Source organism: Rhinoderma darwinii, chromosome 4 (assembly GCF_050947455.1).
Source record: "Rhinoderma darwinii isolate aRhiDar2 chromosome 4, aRhiDar2.hap1, whole genome shotgun sequence".
Lineage (NCBI taxonomy): Eukaryota > Metazoa > Chordata > Amphibia > Anura > Rhinodermatidae > Rhinoderma > Rhinoderma darwinii.
The window spans coordinates 3,322,071-3,341,234 of record NC_134690.1 but is presented as its reverse complement, the minus strand read 5'-3'; the positions used below and the strand labels follow the sequence as shown (position 1 = coordinate 3,341,234).

The 19,164-nt window shown below is 42.6% G+C and overlaps 1 protein-coding gene across 1 annotated transcript in view; it reads right to left on the bottom strand.

The window, feature by feature from the left end:
• Positions 1-4,624: 4,624 nt before the first annotated feature.
• LOC142759039 (vomeronasal type-2 receptor 26-like) overlaps positions 4,625-19,164 on the bottom strand; it is a 58,548-nt gene continuing 44,008 nt past the window's right edge. The window contains 6 exon segments of the mRNA XM_075860860.1: positions 4,625-4,881; positions 4,884-5,528; positions 5,649-5,772; positions 5,934-6,149; positions 8,108-8,236; positions 8,531-8,617. Of these exon segments, the coding sequence (XP_075716975.1) occupies positions 4,625-4,881; positions 4,884-5,528; positions 5,649-5,772; positions 5,934-6,149; positions 8,108-8,236; positions 8,531-8,617 (1,458 nt within the window).

Sequence of the window (19,164 nt, the reverse complement as noted above, 5' to 3'; positions counted from 1 at the left end):
ACCTAGAGCCCTTTTTGAAAATAGGCACCACATTTGCCCTGCGCCAGTCCCTTGGCACTATACCACTCATGAGAGACTCTCTAAATATTATGAAGAGGGGGACAGAAATAACTGAACTAAGCTCTTTAAGAACTCTAGGGTGTAATCCATCAGGTCCCGGGGCCTTGTGTACATTTATTTTATTTAATTTAGCTTGGACTATATCTACATTCATCCAATTCAGTATATCAACTGATATATTAACAGCACCGGCAGCAGCTACATCAGCTGCTCCTTCTTCTGTTGTATATACAGAGCGGAAGAACCCATTTAGTAACTCTGCCTTCTCTTGATCCCCTGTGACCAAATCCCCATTACCACTATCTAAGGGTCCTACATGTTCAGACCTGGGCTTTTTTGCATTTATATGCTTGAAGAATTTTTTAGGATTTGTTTTACTATCCTTGGCCACCTGCCTTTCATTTTGTATTTTTGCTGATTTTATTACATTTTTACAGATTTTATTAAGCTCTTTATATTTTACAAAGGCTGCAGATGTACCCTCAGATTTGTATTTTTTAAATGCCCTTTTTTTGTCATGTATTGCCCCTTTCACAGAAGGTGTAAGCCATGTGGGGTTTAATTTGAGTCGTTTATACTTGTTACCTGTAGGAATACATTTTGCACTATAATTACCCAAAGTAGATTTGAAAATCTCCCATTTATCATTTGTCCCATTATTTGACATTAGTTCTTCCCAGTCTATATCCTGAATTGCAGCCCTCATCCTGGGGAAATTGGCTTTCTTAAAATTAAATGTTTTTGCCCTCCCAGCCTGCGTTTGTTTTTTACAGTATAGGTAAAATGTAACTATATTATGATCACTGTTACCGAGGTTTTCACGAACATTGACATTCCCAACAAGATCTGCATTATTAGAAATGACCAGATCCAACAGAGCTTCACCTCTAGTCGGGTCTTCCACAAACTGGCCCATAAAATTTTCCTGCAACAGGTTGAGGAAATGTCTCCCCTTTGCAGTTGAAGCCGAACCATGACACCAATTAATATCATTAATATCAAGTTCAATCATCTTCCACTTCACACCTGCCTATTAGAAAGAGTGTAGACTTTGTCTAGTTTATTCTGAAGCCAGAAAAATATATAAATCTGTTGACTAGCTGTAATACAAAAGGAAGGTCCTCAGAGGTATTAGAGAGGTACATCAGCAAATCATCTGCGTAAATAAAGATTTTATCCTCTCTCCCCCATGTACAAAACCTCTAATCTGCCAACCAACCCAAATACGCTCGGAAAAGTGTTCAATATAAAATGCAAATAAAATGGGGATGAGTGGAAAACCCTGTCTTGAACCTCTGGAATGAAAAATAACGCAGACAGTGAACCGTTAATAACTATCTGAGCCTTTGGATTAGCGCATTGCAACTTGATCCAGCGGACAAAATTATATCCAAAACCATATTTCTCAAAAACTGCCCAAATGTAGGGCCACTCCACACTGTTGCCAAAAGCTTTTATGGCGTTCAGAGACAGAATGGTGTTGCCCGCTGTTCCCGCACAGATCTGAAGGTTATAGAACAATCTCCTGATGTTGATGTTTGTAGATTTATTAGGCACAGATTCATTTAGATGAGGATGGACCAGATAAACAACCACTATTGAGAATCTATTTACCGGTATTTTGGCCAAGAGTTTAGCACCACAATTTAATAAGAAAATTGGATGATATGCATCGAGTGACAAAACATCTTTACCCTTCTTAAGAATTAGTGTTATTGTAAAGTATCTGCCAGACACAGCTTCTGTGTCGAGGCCTGTGGTTAATCAGTCTGCATCTGCTCCTAGGTCTGATAGAGTGACTCGATCTGCTACCTATCAGGCTGGTAGGCTGAGGAGTGGGAGTACCTATCACAGCCTGGCCAGATGGTTCTAGCTCCCGCCCTCGGTCTATATATACCTTAATTTGCTTCTTGTCTTTGCCTGTGATTCTATCTTGTTTCCTGGCTCTGCTGTTCCAGCCATTACTATTGACCTCTGCTTCATTTTGACCCTAGCTTTACTGACTACGCTCCTGCTCTGCGTTTGGTACCTCGTACACTCCTGGTTTGACTCGGCTCGTTCACTACTCTTGTTACTCACGGTGTTGCCGTGGGCAACTGCCCCATTTCCCTTAGCTTCTGTGTACCCTTGTCTGTTTGTCTGTCGTGCACGTATTAAGCGTAGGGACCGTCGCCCAGTTGAACACCGTCACCTAGGACGGGTCGTGTGCAAGTAGGCAGGGACTGAGTGGCTGGTAGATTAGGGCTCACCTGTCTGTCTCCCTACCCCGTCATTACAGTTATATTTGATTATAACATATAAGGGGAAGGGCCTCTTGTTCATATGAGGATTCCAAAACACTTTTGATTTCCGACAACACTGAGGTCTGGGATTTAGAATAAAGTTCAAATGGGATCCAATTCCCGCAGCAGGTTATGTAATTGATTGGTGCATCGAGTAGGGGTCCTTTTACACTGGCCAATTTTGGCCGTAAGTACAAGAACCGATCAACTAGTCAGCTCATTGATTGGCACTTGTTTGCTCCTATTACAAGGAGTTATTATCAGTAATGTTTGTGGACGAGCGCTCGTTACTATGGTCACTAGTCGGCATACATTTCTATTGTGTCAGCAGCATGTCTCAATGTTTACACACCAAGGTGTTCTGCCAACAATGATAATATTTTATGCTGCATAAACTATACACAGGGCAATGATCAGGAACAAGCATACTCTGAACACTCATTTGTCCAATTATTGGCCCGTGCAAAAGGGTCCTAGGTCTCCTTAAACATCAGAAAGAGAAGGTCAGGATATATTGTTAAGACACTTCTCCATCTTCCTTGTTTTATATCTAGCACCCAGGTCATGTATAGTTCTGTGACAAAAACCAAAGCAATCTTATCCCTATTGTTATGAACTTTATCGTCCCTATCGCTTATTGCCAAGATGTTGTGTCTACCAGCCTGCTCCCAAACATATTAACCAGGAACTCAACTAGCCTCCCCGCTTTATCACACCTCCCTCTCAAAGAGAAAATCCGAAAACTCTGTGCCTTTATATTTAAAAATTGATGTAGACTATCCTGTGCTTCCATCCACTTCTCTTTCAATATAGAGAACTTATGTAGAAAAAAGTGAATTTCCGTCTTATTGAGTTTGCATTTAGGCGGCGTCTCCTCATTATCGTTTGATATTTTACATTGTACTATTTTCTTGATGAGCAGAATGCTAATAAAGTCCAATAATCTCAAAAAACGTTTTGTCTATGTGTATCCTCCCATATTGGTATTTAAATTCAACCAGTAGGGGTTCAGCTTAAACTGTGGTTTAACATAAGTTTTACCAAGTTCTAATGTTACCAGTAGAGAACAGTTGTCGAAAATACCTATAGATTCATAGGACACATTTTTAATATAAGGTGTCATAAAAAGATTTACTAGCGCCATGTCGATAGGTGAAAACACCTCATGAGATTTGTTAAAACAGGATAACATCAATCTATTTGCCAGCCATACTCCACAATCTCAGTTTCCAAAGAAGATAAATGCATCCTAATGCCATGTCCCCCCAGCCTTCACCTATCCCTCTCCTCATCCAAAACATTATTAAAGTTGCCTCCCACTATAAGTGGATGTGTGGTCTTGTCCTTTAGAAATAGTTGTAGCTTCACAAGGACAGTAGAAGCAAAGGGGGGAGGGGGCACATAAACAAGAGCCATAATATACTTTGTACCATCAAGGTTGCAGAACAAGAAAATATACCGGCCCTCATCATATATTAATTGTGAAAAAACTTGAGACTTGATATCCCGATGTATTAATACACTCACCCCTCTAGAGGAGTTTGTGTAACAAGAATTGAACATTTTAATTATCTATCGTTTGGACATTGGGGAAACTCTCTTCCTTGTCAGGTGTGTCTCCTGGAGGCAAACTATGGTTGGAAGGTAGTGTTTTATTAATTCAAATATTTTAACCCTTTATAGTCTACTCCCCAGACCATGCACTTTCCATGATAAAATATTTATCAATATCTATCATAATAGGAATAAAAACCATACCTCTACTTCCCTTCTCCTCCCCAACTTTCCCCCTCCAAAAACTACTAGTTGACCAGCTGGTGTGTTGCCACCAACCACTAGTCCCTACACTGAGCATAACACCCACACTCCATGCCCCTCACCAGAACACCGCCAACCCAACTAAGGAATACAGAACACAAATAGTAGTAAACTCCACCTAGTGTCATTATCATACAAATTCCCTAAACACATATCAGAAAACATTAACAATCACAAACATCCCTTGAATGTAAGAGAGACACGCTTCACTAAACCTGGTAACCAGAACTGAACTCTTGTGTTTTTCCCATTAGAAAAGTTATGTTTAAACTACAAATTGCAGAGTGTTGAAAAAAACCAACATGTCCAAATATTGTCCAGAGCCTTCCAAGCCTATGATAGAGAATATGTTTTATGAGACGAAGCTAAAACATTATATTTATCATAGTTATATAAACCACATGATCTCTATGTTGTCTCATCATCATCCATCATCATCTGAAAGTGCAGACTAAACAATTATCTCATCTGGTTCCTCCCTCCAGTAAATGTGTTCTTGAGTTCAGTTCTGGTCTCCATAGGATAATGTAGCATTTTGGGAAGAATATACACCCTAAAAGTCCAGCACTAGAGGTTAATATGGCAAATATCTCCACAGCCACCATGTATTTCTCTTTGGTACTCAGATAAGCCGGGATCATGGCTATCCAGACACTGCAGAACACCAGCATGCTGACGGTGATGTACTTGGCCTCATAAAAACTGTCCGGTAACGTCCGAAAAAAGCTGTAATAAAACTAACAGCCGCCAAGACCCCCATATAACCCAGGACAGAGTAGAACCCAATAACCGAGCCCTCATTACACTGCACAATGATCTTTCCCTGATAGGAGTGTATGTCAAGCTCTGGGAAGGGAGGTGCTAGAGTCAACCAACCCATACAGATCATTACTTGGATGGATGAGCAGAACAACACCAGGGAATTTGCCCACTTGCTTCCAATCCAGCGTTTCCAGGCGCTTCCAGGCTTGATGGCTTTGAAAGCGATGCACACCATGACGGTTTTGGCCAAGACACAAGAAACAGCTACTGAGAAGAGGATTCCAAATGAGACCTGACGTAGCAGGCAAGTGAGGTTCACTGGATGTCCAAGGAACAAGAAGACACAGAGGAAGCTCAGCATGATGGAGACCAGGAGAAGGAAGCTCAGGTTTCTGTTATTGGCTTTCACAATGGCCGTGTCTTGGTACAAAATAAAAGTCATAAGAATCATGAATGAAAGGAAACAAAATATAATAGAAACCAGACAAATAACCAGGACGATTGTGTCATCTGTGTAGGAGAGAAATTCCAGCAATCTAGGAACACAACGATCCTTCTTCTCATTTGGCCAGTCGAGATCTGTACATTTCATGCAGCTTTCACTGTCTAGGAAATAGAAGAATAAAAAACCTCAATACTACAGAATATTTAGTATCCAAAATGTGGTCAATATACCTTCCCTCCATAATGATCAGTGGAGAACACCTATTTCTCATGTCTGCATACCTGTCAAGTTGGAGATTTCTCCCGGGGAGCACTGGACACAATCATAGCAGCAGGAATATATTCTGGACTTTGAGACTTTCCGGGTTCCTGGTAAACAATTCTCTGAACATTGAGATTTGGGGACCTAAGGAAAAAAACAATTAGAACTTATTGTTTGTTTGCAAGCTTCTAAATAGCCTAAGGTCCTTCTTTGATCCTGAGGATATAATACATTGATCTTCTATGATGGAAAGAGATATAGACTACTGAACATCCTAAACTGACCCAGAGCAGCATCCATCTCACCTTTTTGATGCTGTTCTTCCAGAAGATGTCCCCTACAGTGATATTAAATGTAGAATGGTTTTGTATTCGGTTTGTAGATCCAACATATATTAATACAAGCGATCCGTTCTTTAAAATGTGCCAATTCACAATGGAATATTGTGTAGAGAAATCTCCATTTTCATAGAAGAGACGATTTCCTTTCATATCTTTTTGGCTTCCCAGATAATGGTGAAGCTGTGAGAATGAAAGAAGGACATGTGTCTTGTTGTTTCCAGGAAACCATTCACATTCATGTTTAATGTCTATTTCTACTGAAGTGCGAAGAGTCACTGATAAACCAGAGGGGTACTGTACATGTCACATAAGACATACTGTAAAGCAGGGGTCTCAAACTCGACCGGGTAAGTGGGCCACATATTGAAAAAATGGGAAGTTGACGGGCCACATTACTTTCAAATTTGATACAATTCAAAATTATTGTTAATCAATTAGTTATTTGAACTACTATAACACTATATTACTATAATACTAATACTACATTACTATAATAATACCGCTTGGTTTAAAATTTGAGAGAATTCTTTACGTGCTTATTTCAGCTAAATGCAGTCCGGCGGCTCAGTTGGCAGCTTTTGGTAGAGACACATGTCAAGATTGGGCAGCCCCTTTTTAGATAGTGCCACAGTGCCCTCTGTAGATAATTCCACAGTGCCCTCTGTAGATAATGCCACAGTGCCCTCTGTAGATAATGCCACAGTGCCCTCTGTAGATAATGCAACACACCCCTAGATAAGGCCACAGTGTCCTCTGCAGAAACTGCCACACACCCACTTGTAGATACTGCCACAGTGCCCTCTGTAGATGCTGCCACAGTGCCCTCTGTAGATGCTGCCACAGTGCCCTCTGTAGATGCTGCCACAGTGCCCTCCGTAGATGCTGCCACAGTGCCCTCTGTAGATGCTGCCACAGTGCCTGCTGTAGATGCTACCACAGTGCCCTCCGCAGATGCTGCCACAGTGTCCTCCGCAGATACTGCCACAGTGCCCTCCGCAGATAATACCACATACAACCCAAGTAGATAGCTCCATTGGTGCTCCCTCTAGGAGTGGAATCATCAGCCAGAGCATTGCCGATGATTTGGCTGGGGATTCCTCTGCTATTGGAGCCCCTGACGTCACTGTCCATACACTGTGACATCAGGGGATTCTCCTGGACGGGAATGTGATATCAGGGGCAACCCCAGAGCTGGAGTCCTGGGTAGAGCACTAGTAGGCTCTTTCTGGGACTCCAAATGTGCTCCTGACATCACTGGGACTCCTGCTCTGGGGGAGCAGAGCCGATACTAGCGCTCTGCATGGGACTCCAGCTCTGGGGAAGCCCCAGACGTTGCTGTCAATATGAGGACAGCGATGTCAGGGGATTCCCCAGAGTCCCGGAGAAGAGCCTATACTAGCGCTCTGCACGGGACTCAGGCTCTGGGGAAGACCCAGACATCGCTGTCAATATGAGGACAGCGATGTCAGGGGATTCCCCAGAGTCGCGGAGCAGAGCCTGTACTAGCACTCTGCTCAGGACTCCGCTCTGGGGAAGACCCTGACAACACTGTCCATATATGGGCAACGATGTCAGGGGATTACACAGAGTCCCGGAGCAGAGCCTGTACTAGTGCTCTGCTCGGGATTCCGCTCTGTGGAAGACCCTGACAACACTGTCCCTATATAGACAGCGATGTCAGGAAATTCCACATAGTGCCAAGCAGAGCCGATTCTAACGCTCTGCACAGGACTCCGGCTCTGGGGAAGCCACAGACATCACTGTCCATATGTGGACAGCGATGTCAGGGAATTACACAGAGTCCCGGAGCAGAGCCTGTATGAGTGGCTCTGTTTCCCGCGGGCCGTAGATGACTGTCCCAGGGGCCGCATGCGGCGCGCGGGCAGCGTGCTTAAGACCCCTGCTGTAAAGTGACTGGACAAAAAATAAGCCACTGGTTTGTCTATTTCCATACATGAAAGTCAAAGAACAAAATGCAATCAGAAGACTCGTCTCAGGGCATCAAGTCTTAACACAGAAATAATATGCTCTGATCGAGGGGTACAGATCACTTCCAAGTTCTGGAAAAGGTTTTGTTTTTCTCTTGGGATAAGAGTAAAATTGTCTTCTGTGTTTTGTCCCTAATCAAATGGACAAACCTCTTGAACAGAACCTTCAATGCTGCTTCTTCTCTGTTCTTCATTGTGTTCAGTCAATATCCACATATTCCTGTTCCTGTGCCAACTATGTCTCAAGTGCTTGCAGCCAATTCTTCTTTTAGACATTTCCTACAAATCTGGCGACAAACTAAGTCAACGATCTTTCAGGCAGTTGATCGCATTAAGGCAGGTGCCGATAGGAAAAGCAAAGTTCCTCCTCAGTTTCCTCCAGGAGTCACGGTCTGGTTTTCCTGAAAAAATATTTGTCTGAAGATCCCTTCACAGAAATTCGCTCCAAGATTCCTTGTTTCCTTCGAAGTTGTGCAACAAATGAAACCTGTGTCCTATAAGTTTTAGCTACCTCCAACCCTGAAAATTCCCAACTCGTTTCATGTGTCCCCCCTAAAGCCTGTGCCAATTCACAATGGAATATTGTGTAGAGAAATCTCCATTTTCATAGAAGAGACGATTTCCATTCATATCTTTTTGGCTTTCCAGATAATGGTGAAGCTGTGAAAATGAAAGAAGGAAATGTGTCTTGTTATTTCCAGGAAACCATTCACATTCATGTTTAATGTCTATTTCTACTGAAGTGCGAAGAGTCACTGATAAACCAGAGGGGTACTGTACATGTCCCATAAGACTTACTGTAAAGCAGGGGTCTCAAACTCGACCGGGTAATTGGGCCACATATTGAAAAAATGGGAAGTTGACGGGCCGCATTACTTTCAATTTTGATACAATACAAAATTATTGTTAATCAATTAGTTATTTGAACTGCTATAACACTATATTACTATAGTAATAATACTACATTACTATAATAATAGCGCTAGGTTTAAAATTTGAGATATTTCTCCACGTGCTTATTTCAACAATCCAGCTTTCCAGTTTAAGTGTCGCTAAATGCAGTCCGGCGGCTCAGTTAGCACTCATGTCAAGATTGGGCAGCCCCTTTTTAGATAGTGCCGCAGTGCCCTCTGTAGATGCTGCCGCAGTGCCCTCTGTGGATGCTGCCGCAGTGCCCTCTGTGGATAATGCAACACACCCCTAGATAAGGCCACAGTGCCCTCTGTAGATAAGGCCACCGTGCCCTCTGTAGATAAGGCCACAGTGCCCTCTGTAGATAATGCAACACACCCCTAGATAATGTCAGTGTCCCCTTCAGATACTGCCACACACCCACTTGTAGATAATGCCACAGTGCCCTCTGTAGAGGCTGCCACAGTGCCCTCTGTAAAGGCTGCCACAGTGCCCTCTGTAGAGGCTGCCACATTGCCCTCTGTAGAGGCTGCCACAGTGCCCTCTGTAGAGGCTGCCAAAGTGACCTCTGTAGAGGCTGCCCCAGTGCCCTCTGTAGAGGCTGCCCCTGTGCCCTTTGTAGAGTCTGCCCCAGTGCCATCTGTAGAGGCTGCCCCAGTGATGTCAGGGGCTTGCCCAGAGCTGGAGTCCCGGAGCAGAGCCGCTTCTGGCACTCTGCCTGGGATTCCAGCTCTGCTCCTGACATCACTGTCCATATATGGACAGAGATGTCAGGGGCAACCCCAGAGCTGGAGTCCCAGGCATAGCGCTAGTAGGCTCTTCCTGGGACTCCAGCTGTGCTCCTGACATCACTGGGACTCCTGCTCTGGGGAAGCGCCTGACATCATTGTCGATGTATGGACAGCGATCTCAGAGGCTTCCCCAGAGTCCCGGAGCAGAGCTGATAATAGCGCTCTGCCCGGGACTCCGCTCTGGGGAAGACCCTGACACACTGTCCATATATGGGCAGCGATGTCAGGGAATTCCACAGCGTCCCGGAGCAGAGCCTATACTAGCGCTATGCCCGGGACTCCGCTATGGGGAAGACCCTGAGACACTGTCTACATATGGGCAGCGATGTCAGGGAATTCCACAGAGTCCTGGAGCAGAGCCTGTACTAGCGCTCTGCCCGGGACTCCGGCTCTGGGGAAGCCCCAGACATCTCTGTTCATATGTGGACAGCGATGTCAGGGATTTCCACAGAGTCCCGGAGCAGAGCCGACACCAGCGCTCTGCTCGGGACTCCGGCTCTGGGGAAGCCCCAGACATCGCTGTTCATATGTGGACAGCGATGTCAGGGAATTCCCAAGAGTCCCGGAGCAGAGCCGACACCAGCGCTCTGCTCGAGACTCCGGCTCTGGGGAAGCCCCAGACATCGCTGTTCATATGTGGACAGCAATGTCAGGGAATTCCAGAGTCTCGGAGAAGAGCCGATACTAGCTTTGTTCTGGTGCTGTACTTATTTACTGAGCTTGGTTCTCTGTATATATGTACTAAGCAAAGTTCTTGTGTTTTATGTATGTACTGAGCTTTGTTCTGATGCTGTATATATGTACTGAGCTTGTGTCTGGTGCTGTATATATGCACTGAGCTTTGTTATGGTGCTGTATATATGTACTGAGCTTAGTTCTTGTGTTGTATTTATGTACTGAGCTTGGTTCTCTGTATATAGGTACTGAGCTTTGTTCTGGTGCTGTATATATGTACTGAGCTTAGTTCTTGTGCTGTATTTATGTACTAAGCTTTTTTCTGGTGCTGTATATATGTACTGAGCTTAATTTTAGTGATTTATTTATGTACTAAGCATGGTTCTGGTGCTATGGTGCTGACATGGAGGAGACGTCGATCTATGTATCCCACCACTTCACTTCGGTACTTGGGTGGTGGCGATACATAGATGACGTCTTCCTCATTTGGACAGGGGACCTGCTTGGTTTGAACAGTTTTTTTGAGCATTTAAACTTGATAGACTACGACATTCAATTCACTATGGTTGCTTCTGATAGTCAGGTCCAATTTCTTGATACCTTGGTATGCATACAAAATAATAAACTTGTAACTGATTTATTTGTTAAAGACACGGACTGCAACAATCTACTCAGCTTTGACAGTCATCACCCTAAGGGGATGATCAAATCCCTACCGTATAGTCAGCTATTGAGGGTTAAACGGATTGTTGATGATCCCATTAGTTTAGACCATAAACTCAATACGATGGTTAGGAAGTTCATAGACAGAGGATACCCAGAGCGTCTTCTTAAGACACATCTGGAAAGAGTTAAACGAGTGGATAGGGCCCAACTAGGGCAGGATAGGAAGAAGATTCAGCAGAAAATGGATAGACTCCCTATGGTTTCCACATTCAGTGTATGCAGTCCTAATGTGGCAAATATTATCAGTAAACATTGGGGAATTCTGAGTAACTACTATAATAAAGTGATAGAATTTCAATCCCCTCCTTTATTTTCATACAGAAGACCCCGCAATTTAAGGGACAGATTGGTCGTGACGGATGTCAGTACAAGGAATGTTCAGGGCAGAGGTAGACAACAGGACTCGACACGGAACGGTTGTTTTCCCTGCCTGTCCTGTGATAGTTGTGCGATTATTCTCAAAGGCAGTTCTTTTTTGCATCCTACTACCGGTAGAGCTTATAAGATTACCTCCTACTATACATGCAGAAGTGATTATGTTATTTATGTTCTTCAATGTCCTTGTAATTTGATTTATGTGGGGGAGACCACAACTGAATGTAGACTGAGATTAAACAATCATAAGTCTAGCATACGTACAAAGAAGGTAGAACTCCCTGTAGCGAGACATTTTGTGGAAATGGGTCATAGTGTACAACAACTTAGATTTTGCATCATTGATAGGGTTCCCCCCCTCAAACGGGGAGGGAATAGGGAATTGATCCTTAAACAACGGGAGGTTCAGTGGATCAATAGACTAAATTCCCTCTTCCCTAACGGTCTCAATATTGATTACCCCTTGAATGTATTCAAATAAGTATTTTATTACATCTAGGACATTGTGGTCCAGATGGTTTTAAGAGGTCATTCTCTTCATGTACAGCCTTTAGATTTGGCCTCTGCGGCGTTCCTTGGGGATTCCTTTGCCTAATGATATCTGTTCATGATCCCTTCACTACTCTAGATATTGTCTGATGTATAGGAATAGGAAAGCTATTATACTGTAATTTTTAACCCCTTCCCGCTCCTTGACGTACTATTACGTCATGGCAGCTGTATCGTTAGCGCTCCATGCCGTAATAGTACGTCTCGGGAGTAACGGCCGTTTCGGCCGTCTTCCCGACACATACAGGAGCTGTGACGCTGCTGTCTTGTTCAGCAGCTGTCACAGCTCCTACAGCGGGGACCGATCGCTGTGTCCCCGCTGATTAACCCCTTAAAAGCCGCGTTCTATAGAGATCGCGGCTTTTTAGGGGTTAATCTGCCATCGCCGGCCTGCTACGCGATAGCGGCCGGCGATGGTGACTATGGCAACCGGACACCAAACAATGGCGTCCGGCTATGCCATAGACGGAAGCCTAGTGGGTCCTGACAACGTCAGGACCCACTATGCTTGCTGTCAGTGAGTAGCTGACAGTTCTAATACACTGCACTACGCATGTAGTGCAGTGTATTAGAATAGCGATCAGGGCCTCCTGCCCTCAAGTCCCCTAGTGGGACAAAGTAATAAAGTAAAAAAAAAGTTAAAAAAAGATGTGTAAAAATAAGAAAATAAAAGATTTAAAAGTATTAAAAGTAAAAATCCCCCTTTTTCCCTTATCAGTCCTTTATTATTAATAAAAATATATAAACAAACAAATAAACTATACATAATTGGTATCGCCGCGTCCGTAACGGCCTGAACTACAAAATTATTTCATTATTTATCCCGCACGGTGAACGCCGTAAAATAAAATAATAATAAACCATACCACAATCACAATTGTTTGGTCACTTCACCTCCCAAAAAATGGAATAAAAAGAGATCAAAAAGTCGCATGTACCTAAAAATGGTCCTGATCGAAACTACAGTTCGTTACGCAAAAAATAAGTCCTCGCACGGCTTTATTGATTGAAAAATAAAAACGTTCTGGCTCTTAGAATAAGGCAACACAAAAAGTGAATGATGGTTTACAAAACGTATTTTATTGTGCAAACGCCATAAGACATAAAAAAAACTATAAACATCTGGATTCCTCAAGGGGTCTAGTTTCCAAATTGGGGTCACATTTGGGGGTTTCCAATGTTTTGGCACCACAAGACCTCTTCAAACCGGACATGGTGCCTAATAAAAAAGAGGCTTCAAAATCCACTAGGTGCTCCTTTGCATCGGAGGCCGGTGCTTCAGTCCATTACCGCACTAGGGCCACATGTGGGATATTTCTCAAAACTGCAGAATCTGGGCAATACGTATTAAGTTGCGTTTCACTGATAAATCCTTTTGTGTTATAAAAAAAATGGCATAAAGAGGATTTTCTGACAAAAAAAAATGTAAAATTCACCTCTACTTTGCTCTAAATTTTTGTGAAACACCTAAAGGGTTCATAAACTTTCTAAATGCTGTTGTGAATAATTTGAGGGGTCTAGTTTCTAAAATGGGGTATTTCATAGGGGTTTCTAATATATGGGCCCCTCAAAGCAACTTCAGAACTGAACTGGAACCTAAAAAAATAAATAAATGAGGCAATACTTCGCTTCTTACATTATACTGATAATGAGCCGTGCCCACCCCGAGATGACCCCAGTTTTGACCGTTTGTATAAACGGAGACCCCTATTAGACCGTTCCAGTGCCCGGTTTTCCCATGCATACACCCCGAGAAGTGTATTTCTATTGATGAGTCCCTGGTACATTTTAAAGGGAGGCTTCAATTCCGCCAGTGCCTGCCGTGTAAGAGGGCAAGGTATGGCGTGAAGATGTATAAGCTGCGAGAGTGCATCCGGGTATACCTACAGGTTTAGGATATATGAAGGAAAGGCCACCCCCAAACCAGACTGCATCCTGGACTACAATAGGTACATGGGAGGGATGGACTTGTAAGATCAAGCCCTGAAGCCCTACAGCGCCATGCGGTGTGGTATAAGAAGCTGGCCGGGCACATCATACAGATGGCTTTGTACAATGCGTACGTGCTACGTCGATGTGCAGGCCAGACGGGAACTTTCCTGGAATTTCAAGAGGTGATTATCAAGAACCTAATCTTTAGGGACCAAGAAGGGGGGGCACCCAGGACTTCTGGAAGCGGGGCCACACGCATCGTACCAGGGCGGCAACACTTTCCAGGGGAAGTTCCCCAAACTGGCAAGAAGGGAAAAAGTCAAAAGAGGTGCAAAGTCTGCTATAAGAGGGCGATAATGCATGACACAATATATCAATGTGACACGTGTCCCGAATAACCAGAGCTCTGTATGAAAGTGTTTTAAAATTTATCATACATCCCTTGGTTTATAATTGACCCCAATTTTACTTACCCTGATGCACTCCACACAGCTTATCCCCCCTCGTCTTTCCCCTCTGGGCCCTGCTGTGTGTCCAGGCAGCTGATAACAGCCACATGTAGGGTATTGCCATACCCGGGAGAACCCACATTACAGTTTATGGGGTGTAGGTCTCCGGTCAAAATGCTCACTACACCTCTATATGAATGCCTTAAGGGTGTAGTTTTTAAAACGGGGTCACTTCTTGCGGGTTTCAACTGTACTGGTACCTCAGGGGCTTCTGCATACATGACTTCGCACTAGAAAATCCCCAGTAGGCCAAATGGTGGTCCTTTCCTTCTGAGCCCTCCCATGGTCCCAAACGGCAGTTTATCACAACAAATGGGGTATTGCGGCACTCAGAACAAATTGTGCAACAGAATGGGGTATTTTGTTTCTTGTGAAAATAAGAAATTTTCAGCCAAAACTACATATTATTTGAAAAAAATAATTTTGTTTTCATTCCCAGCCCAATTCAAATAAGTTCTGTGAAAAAACCATGGGGTCAAAATGGTCACAACACCCATAAATGAATTCCTTGAGGGGTGTAGTTTCCAAAATGGGGTCATTTGTGGTGGGTTTCTATTGCTTTGATACCTCTGGGGCTCTGCAAATGCGACATGGCACCCGAAAACCAATCCAGCAAAATCTGTACTCCAAAGAACACACAGCGCTCCTTTCCTTCTGAGCCCTCCCATGGGCCCAAACGGCAGTTTATCACCACAAATGGGGTATTGCCGCACTCAGGACAAATTGGGCAACAAAATGGAGTATTTTATTTCTTGTGAAAATAAGAATTTTGGAGCTAAAATGACATATTATTGGAAAAAAAATATATTTTTATAATTCCCAGCCCAATTCAAATAAGTTCTGTGAAGAAACTATGGAGTCTAAATGGTCACATTACCCATAAATGAATTCCTTGAGGGGTGTAGTTTCCAAAATGGGGTCACTTCTGGTGGGTTTCCATTGCTTTGATAACTCTGGGGCTCTGCAAATGCGACATGGCACCCGAAAACCAAACCAGCAAAATCTGTACTCCAAAGAACACACAGCGCTCCTTCCCTTCTGAGGCCTCCCATGGGCCCAAACGGCAGTTTATTGCCACAAATGGGGTATTGATGCACTCAGGAGAAATTGGGCAACAAAATTGAGTATTTTGTTCCCTGTGAAAATAAGAAATTTTGGTAAAAAATTACATCTTATTGGAAAAAATGTCATTTTTTTTAATGTCACAGCCCAATTGAAATAGGTGCTGTGAAAAAACTGTGTGGTCAAAATGCTAACAACAACCATAAATGAATTCCTTGAGGGGTGTAGTTTCCAAAATGTGGTCACTTTTGGTGGGTTTTCATTGCTTTGATACCTCTGAGGCTCTGCAAATGCGACATGGCACCCGAAAACCAATCCAACAAAATCTGGACTCCAACAAACATATAGCGCTCCTTTCCTTCTGAGCCCTCCCATGGGCCCAAACGGCAGTTTATCACCACAAATGGGGTATTGCCACACTAAGGACAAATTGGGCAACAAAATGGGGTATTTTGTTCCCTGTGAAAATAAGAAATTTTGATCACAAATGACATTTTATTGGAAAAAATGACATTTTTTTCATTTCAGAGCCCAATTCAAATACGTGCTGTGAAAAAACTGTGCGGTCAAAATGGTAACAACAACCCTAAATGAATTCCTTGAGGGGTGTAGTTTCCAAAATGGGGTCACTATTGGGGGATTCCTACTGTTTTGGCACCTCAACACCTCTTCAAACCTGGCATGCTGCCTAAAATATATTCTAATAAAAAAGAGGACTCAAAATGCACTAGGTGCTTCTTTGCTTCTAGGGCTTGTGTTTTAGTCCACGAGCGCACTAGAGACACATGTGGGACATTTCTAAAAACTGCAGAATCTGGACAATACATATTTAGTAGTGTTTCTCTGGTAAAACCTTCTGTGTTACAGAAAAAAAAATGAATAAAATTGAAATTCAGCAAGAAAAATGAAATTTGCAAATTTCACCTCCACTTTGCTTTAATTCCTGTGAAATGCCTGAAGGGTTAAAAAACTTTATAACTGCTGTTTTGAATACTTTGAGGGGTCTAGTTTTTAAAATGTGGTGTTTTATCAGGGTTTCTAATACATAGGCCCCACAAAGCCACTTCAGAACTCAAGAGGTACCTTAAAAAAAAGGCTTTTGAAAATTTCTTAAAAATATGAGAAATTGCTGTTTATGTTCTAAGCCTTGTAACGTCCAAGAAAAATAAAAGAATGTTCAAAAAACGATGCCAATCTAAAGTAGACATATGGGAAATGTGAACTAGTAACTATTTTGGGTGGTATAACCGTCTGTTTTACAAGCAGATGCATTTAAATTCTGAAAAATGCAATTTTTTGAAAATTTTCTCTACATTTTGCAATTTTTCACCAATAAACACTGAATATATCGACCAAATTTTACCACGAACATGAAGCCCAATGTGTCACGAGAAAACAATCTCAGAATCGCTTGGGTAGGTTTAAGCATTCCGACGTTATTACCACATAAAGTGAAATATGTCAGATTTGAAAAATGGGCTCTGAGCCTTAAGGCCAAAACTAGGCTGCGTCCTTAAGGGGTTAATATACCTCTTCTTTCTTCTTTTGTATAGATTGAAGTCTCGATATTGATATTGGAAGACACTTGCCAACTGGAACAAGGAATTCTGTACACATGTGGCCTCTTTTTTTCTGTCATAGGAGAGTGTTATTGAATAAAAAAATTTCATTTAAATTTTTATTTAGATTTTTCTTTATCTATGTGAACTGCAATAATGTTCTTGATTTTGCACAGCTCCAAGACATCTGCCATCTATGTTCTCTTGTCTCTTGGGACATAAGGTATTCCAATTGAGCAAAACCTACCACTGTGCATCTTATACACAGTTTTCATACACTCCTTTTTGACTAGCGGAATGTGTTATTCACGACTTCATTAGAGGTATTTTAGTGGTATCTCCACCCTGTAAACTGTAGTTCTGGCATATTTGCCCTTAACAAACATGGCGTATTATGTTGCCTTGACCCTAACACGACTGTGCGATTTGATGGGCCTCTGCTAGTGATGTAATCATGTCAGCTGTTGCGTCGCTGTGCATCGTCACGGCGAGTCAGATCACATGTGATAGCCTTACCCAATGGACAGATAGAGTTGGGGCATGTGCAGTTCCGTGTTTGTAACGCCGGAAATTTTAATTCCACACATGTTCTGTTCAGGATGTCCTTGTTTCTCCAGATTGGTGAGTGCCAGCTATTGTGTATTATAATGTGATTATTAATCAATATGCAATTAATGCATTACACTATTTTATAGGCACGTATGACACTCGTTGGAATTTTAAAGTTCTTCATACCATTTGTCAATGTTTGACTCTTGTACACATATATATAATATTTTGTTACACTGTTACACGGGGTATTTTTTTCAATATGAAGTGTATAATTGCTGCTATTTAGATGATTTGTTAATTGAGCTTTGTGCTCCCTATATATACCTGTGTGTGCTTTTCACTAATTGCTTGAAGCTGTGTTGGGTGAATAAATTTGATTTTTTGCTATTGAGTGCTGCTTCTTTGATCGATTTTTTCCATATACCTTACTGGGAGAACGTCACTCCCTGTTATTTGAAGCTTAGCACCAGCGGTTTTTGGTTTTTTGCACAGTGCTGCTCCTATTATATGTTTGTTTCTGGTATATATATATATATATATATATATATATATATATATATACATACAGTGAAGGAAAAAAGTATTTGATCCCTTGCTGATTTTGTAAGTTTGCCCACTGTCAAAGACATGAACAGTCTAGAATTTTTAGGCTAGGTTAATTTTACCAGTGAGAGATAGATTATATAAAAAAAAAAAACAGAACATCACATAGTCAAAATGATATGTATTTATTTGCATTGTGCACAGAGAAATAAGTATTTGATCCCCTACCAACCATTAAGAGTTCAGCCTCCTCCAGACCAGTTACACGCTCCAAATCAACTTGGTGCCTGCATTAAAGACAGCTCTTAAATGGTCACCTGTATAAAAGACTCCTGTCCACAGACTCAATTAATCAGTCTGACTCTAACCTCTACAACATGGGCAAGACCAAAGAGCTTTCTAAGGATGTCAGGGACAAGATCATAGACCTGCACAAGGCTGGAATGGGCTACAAAACCATAAGTAAGACGCTGGGTGAGAAGGAGACAACTGTTGGTGCAATAGTAAGAAAATGGAAGACATACAAAATGACTGCCAATGGACATCGATCTGGGGCTCCATGCAAAATCTCACCTCGTGGGGTATCCTTGATCCTGAGGAAGGTGAGAGCTCAGCCGAAAACTACACGGGGGGAACTTGTTAATGATCTCAAGGCAGCTGGGACCAAAGTCACCAAGAAAACCATTGGTAACACATTACGCCGTAATGGATTAAAATCCTGCAGTGCCCGCAAGGTCCCCCTGCTCAAGAAGGCACATGTACAGGTCCGTCTGAAGTTTGCAAATTAACATCTGGATGATTCTGAGAGTGTTTGGGAGAAGGTGCTGTGGTCAGATGAGACTAAAATTGAGCTCTTTGGCATTAACTCAACTCGCCGTGTTTGGAGGAAGAGAAATGCTGCCTATGCCCAAAAGAACACTGTCCCCACTGTCAAGCATGGAGGTGGAAACATTATGTTTTGGGGGTGTTTCTCTGCTAAGGGCACAGGACTACTTCACCGCATCAATGGGAGAATGGATGGA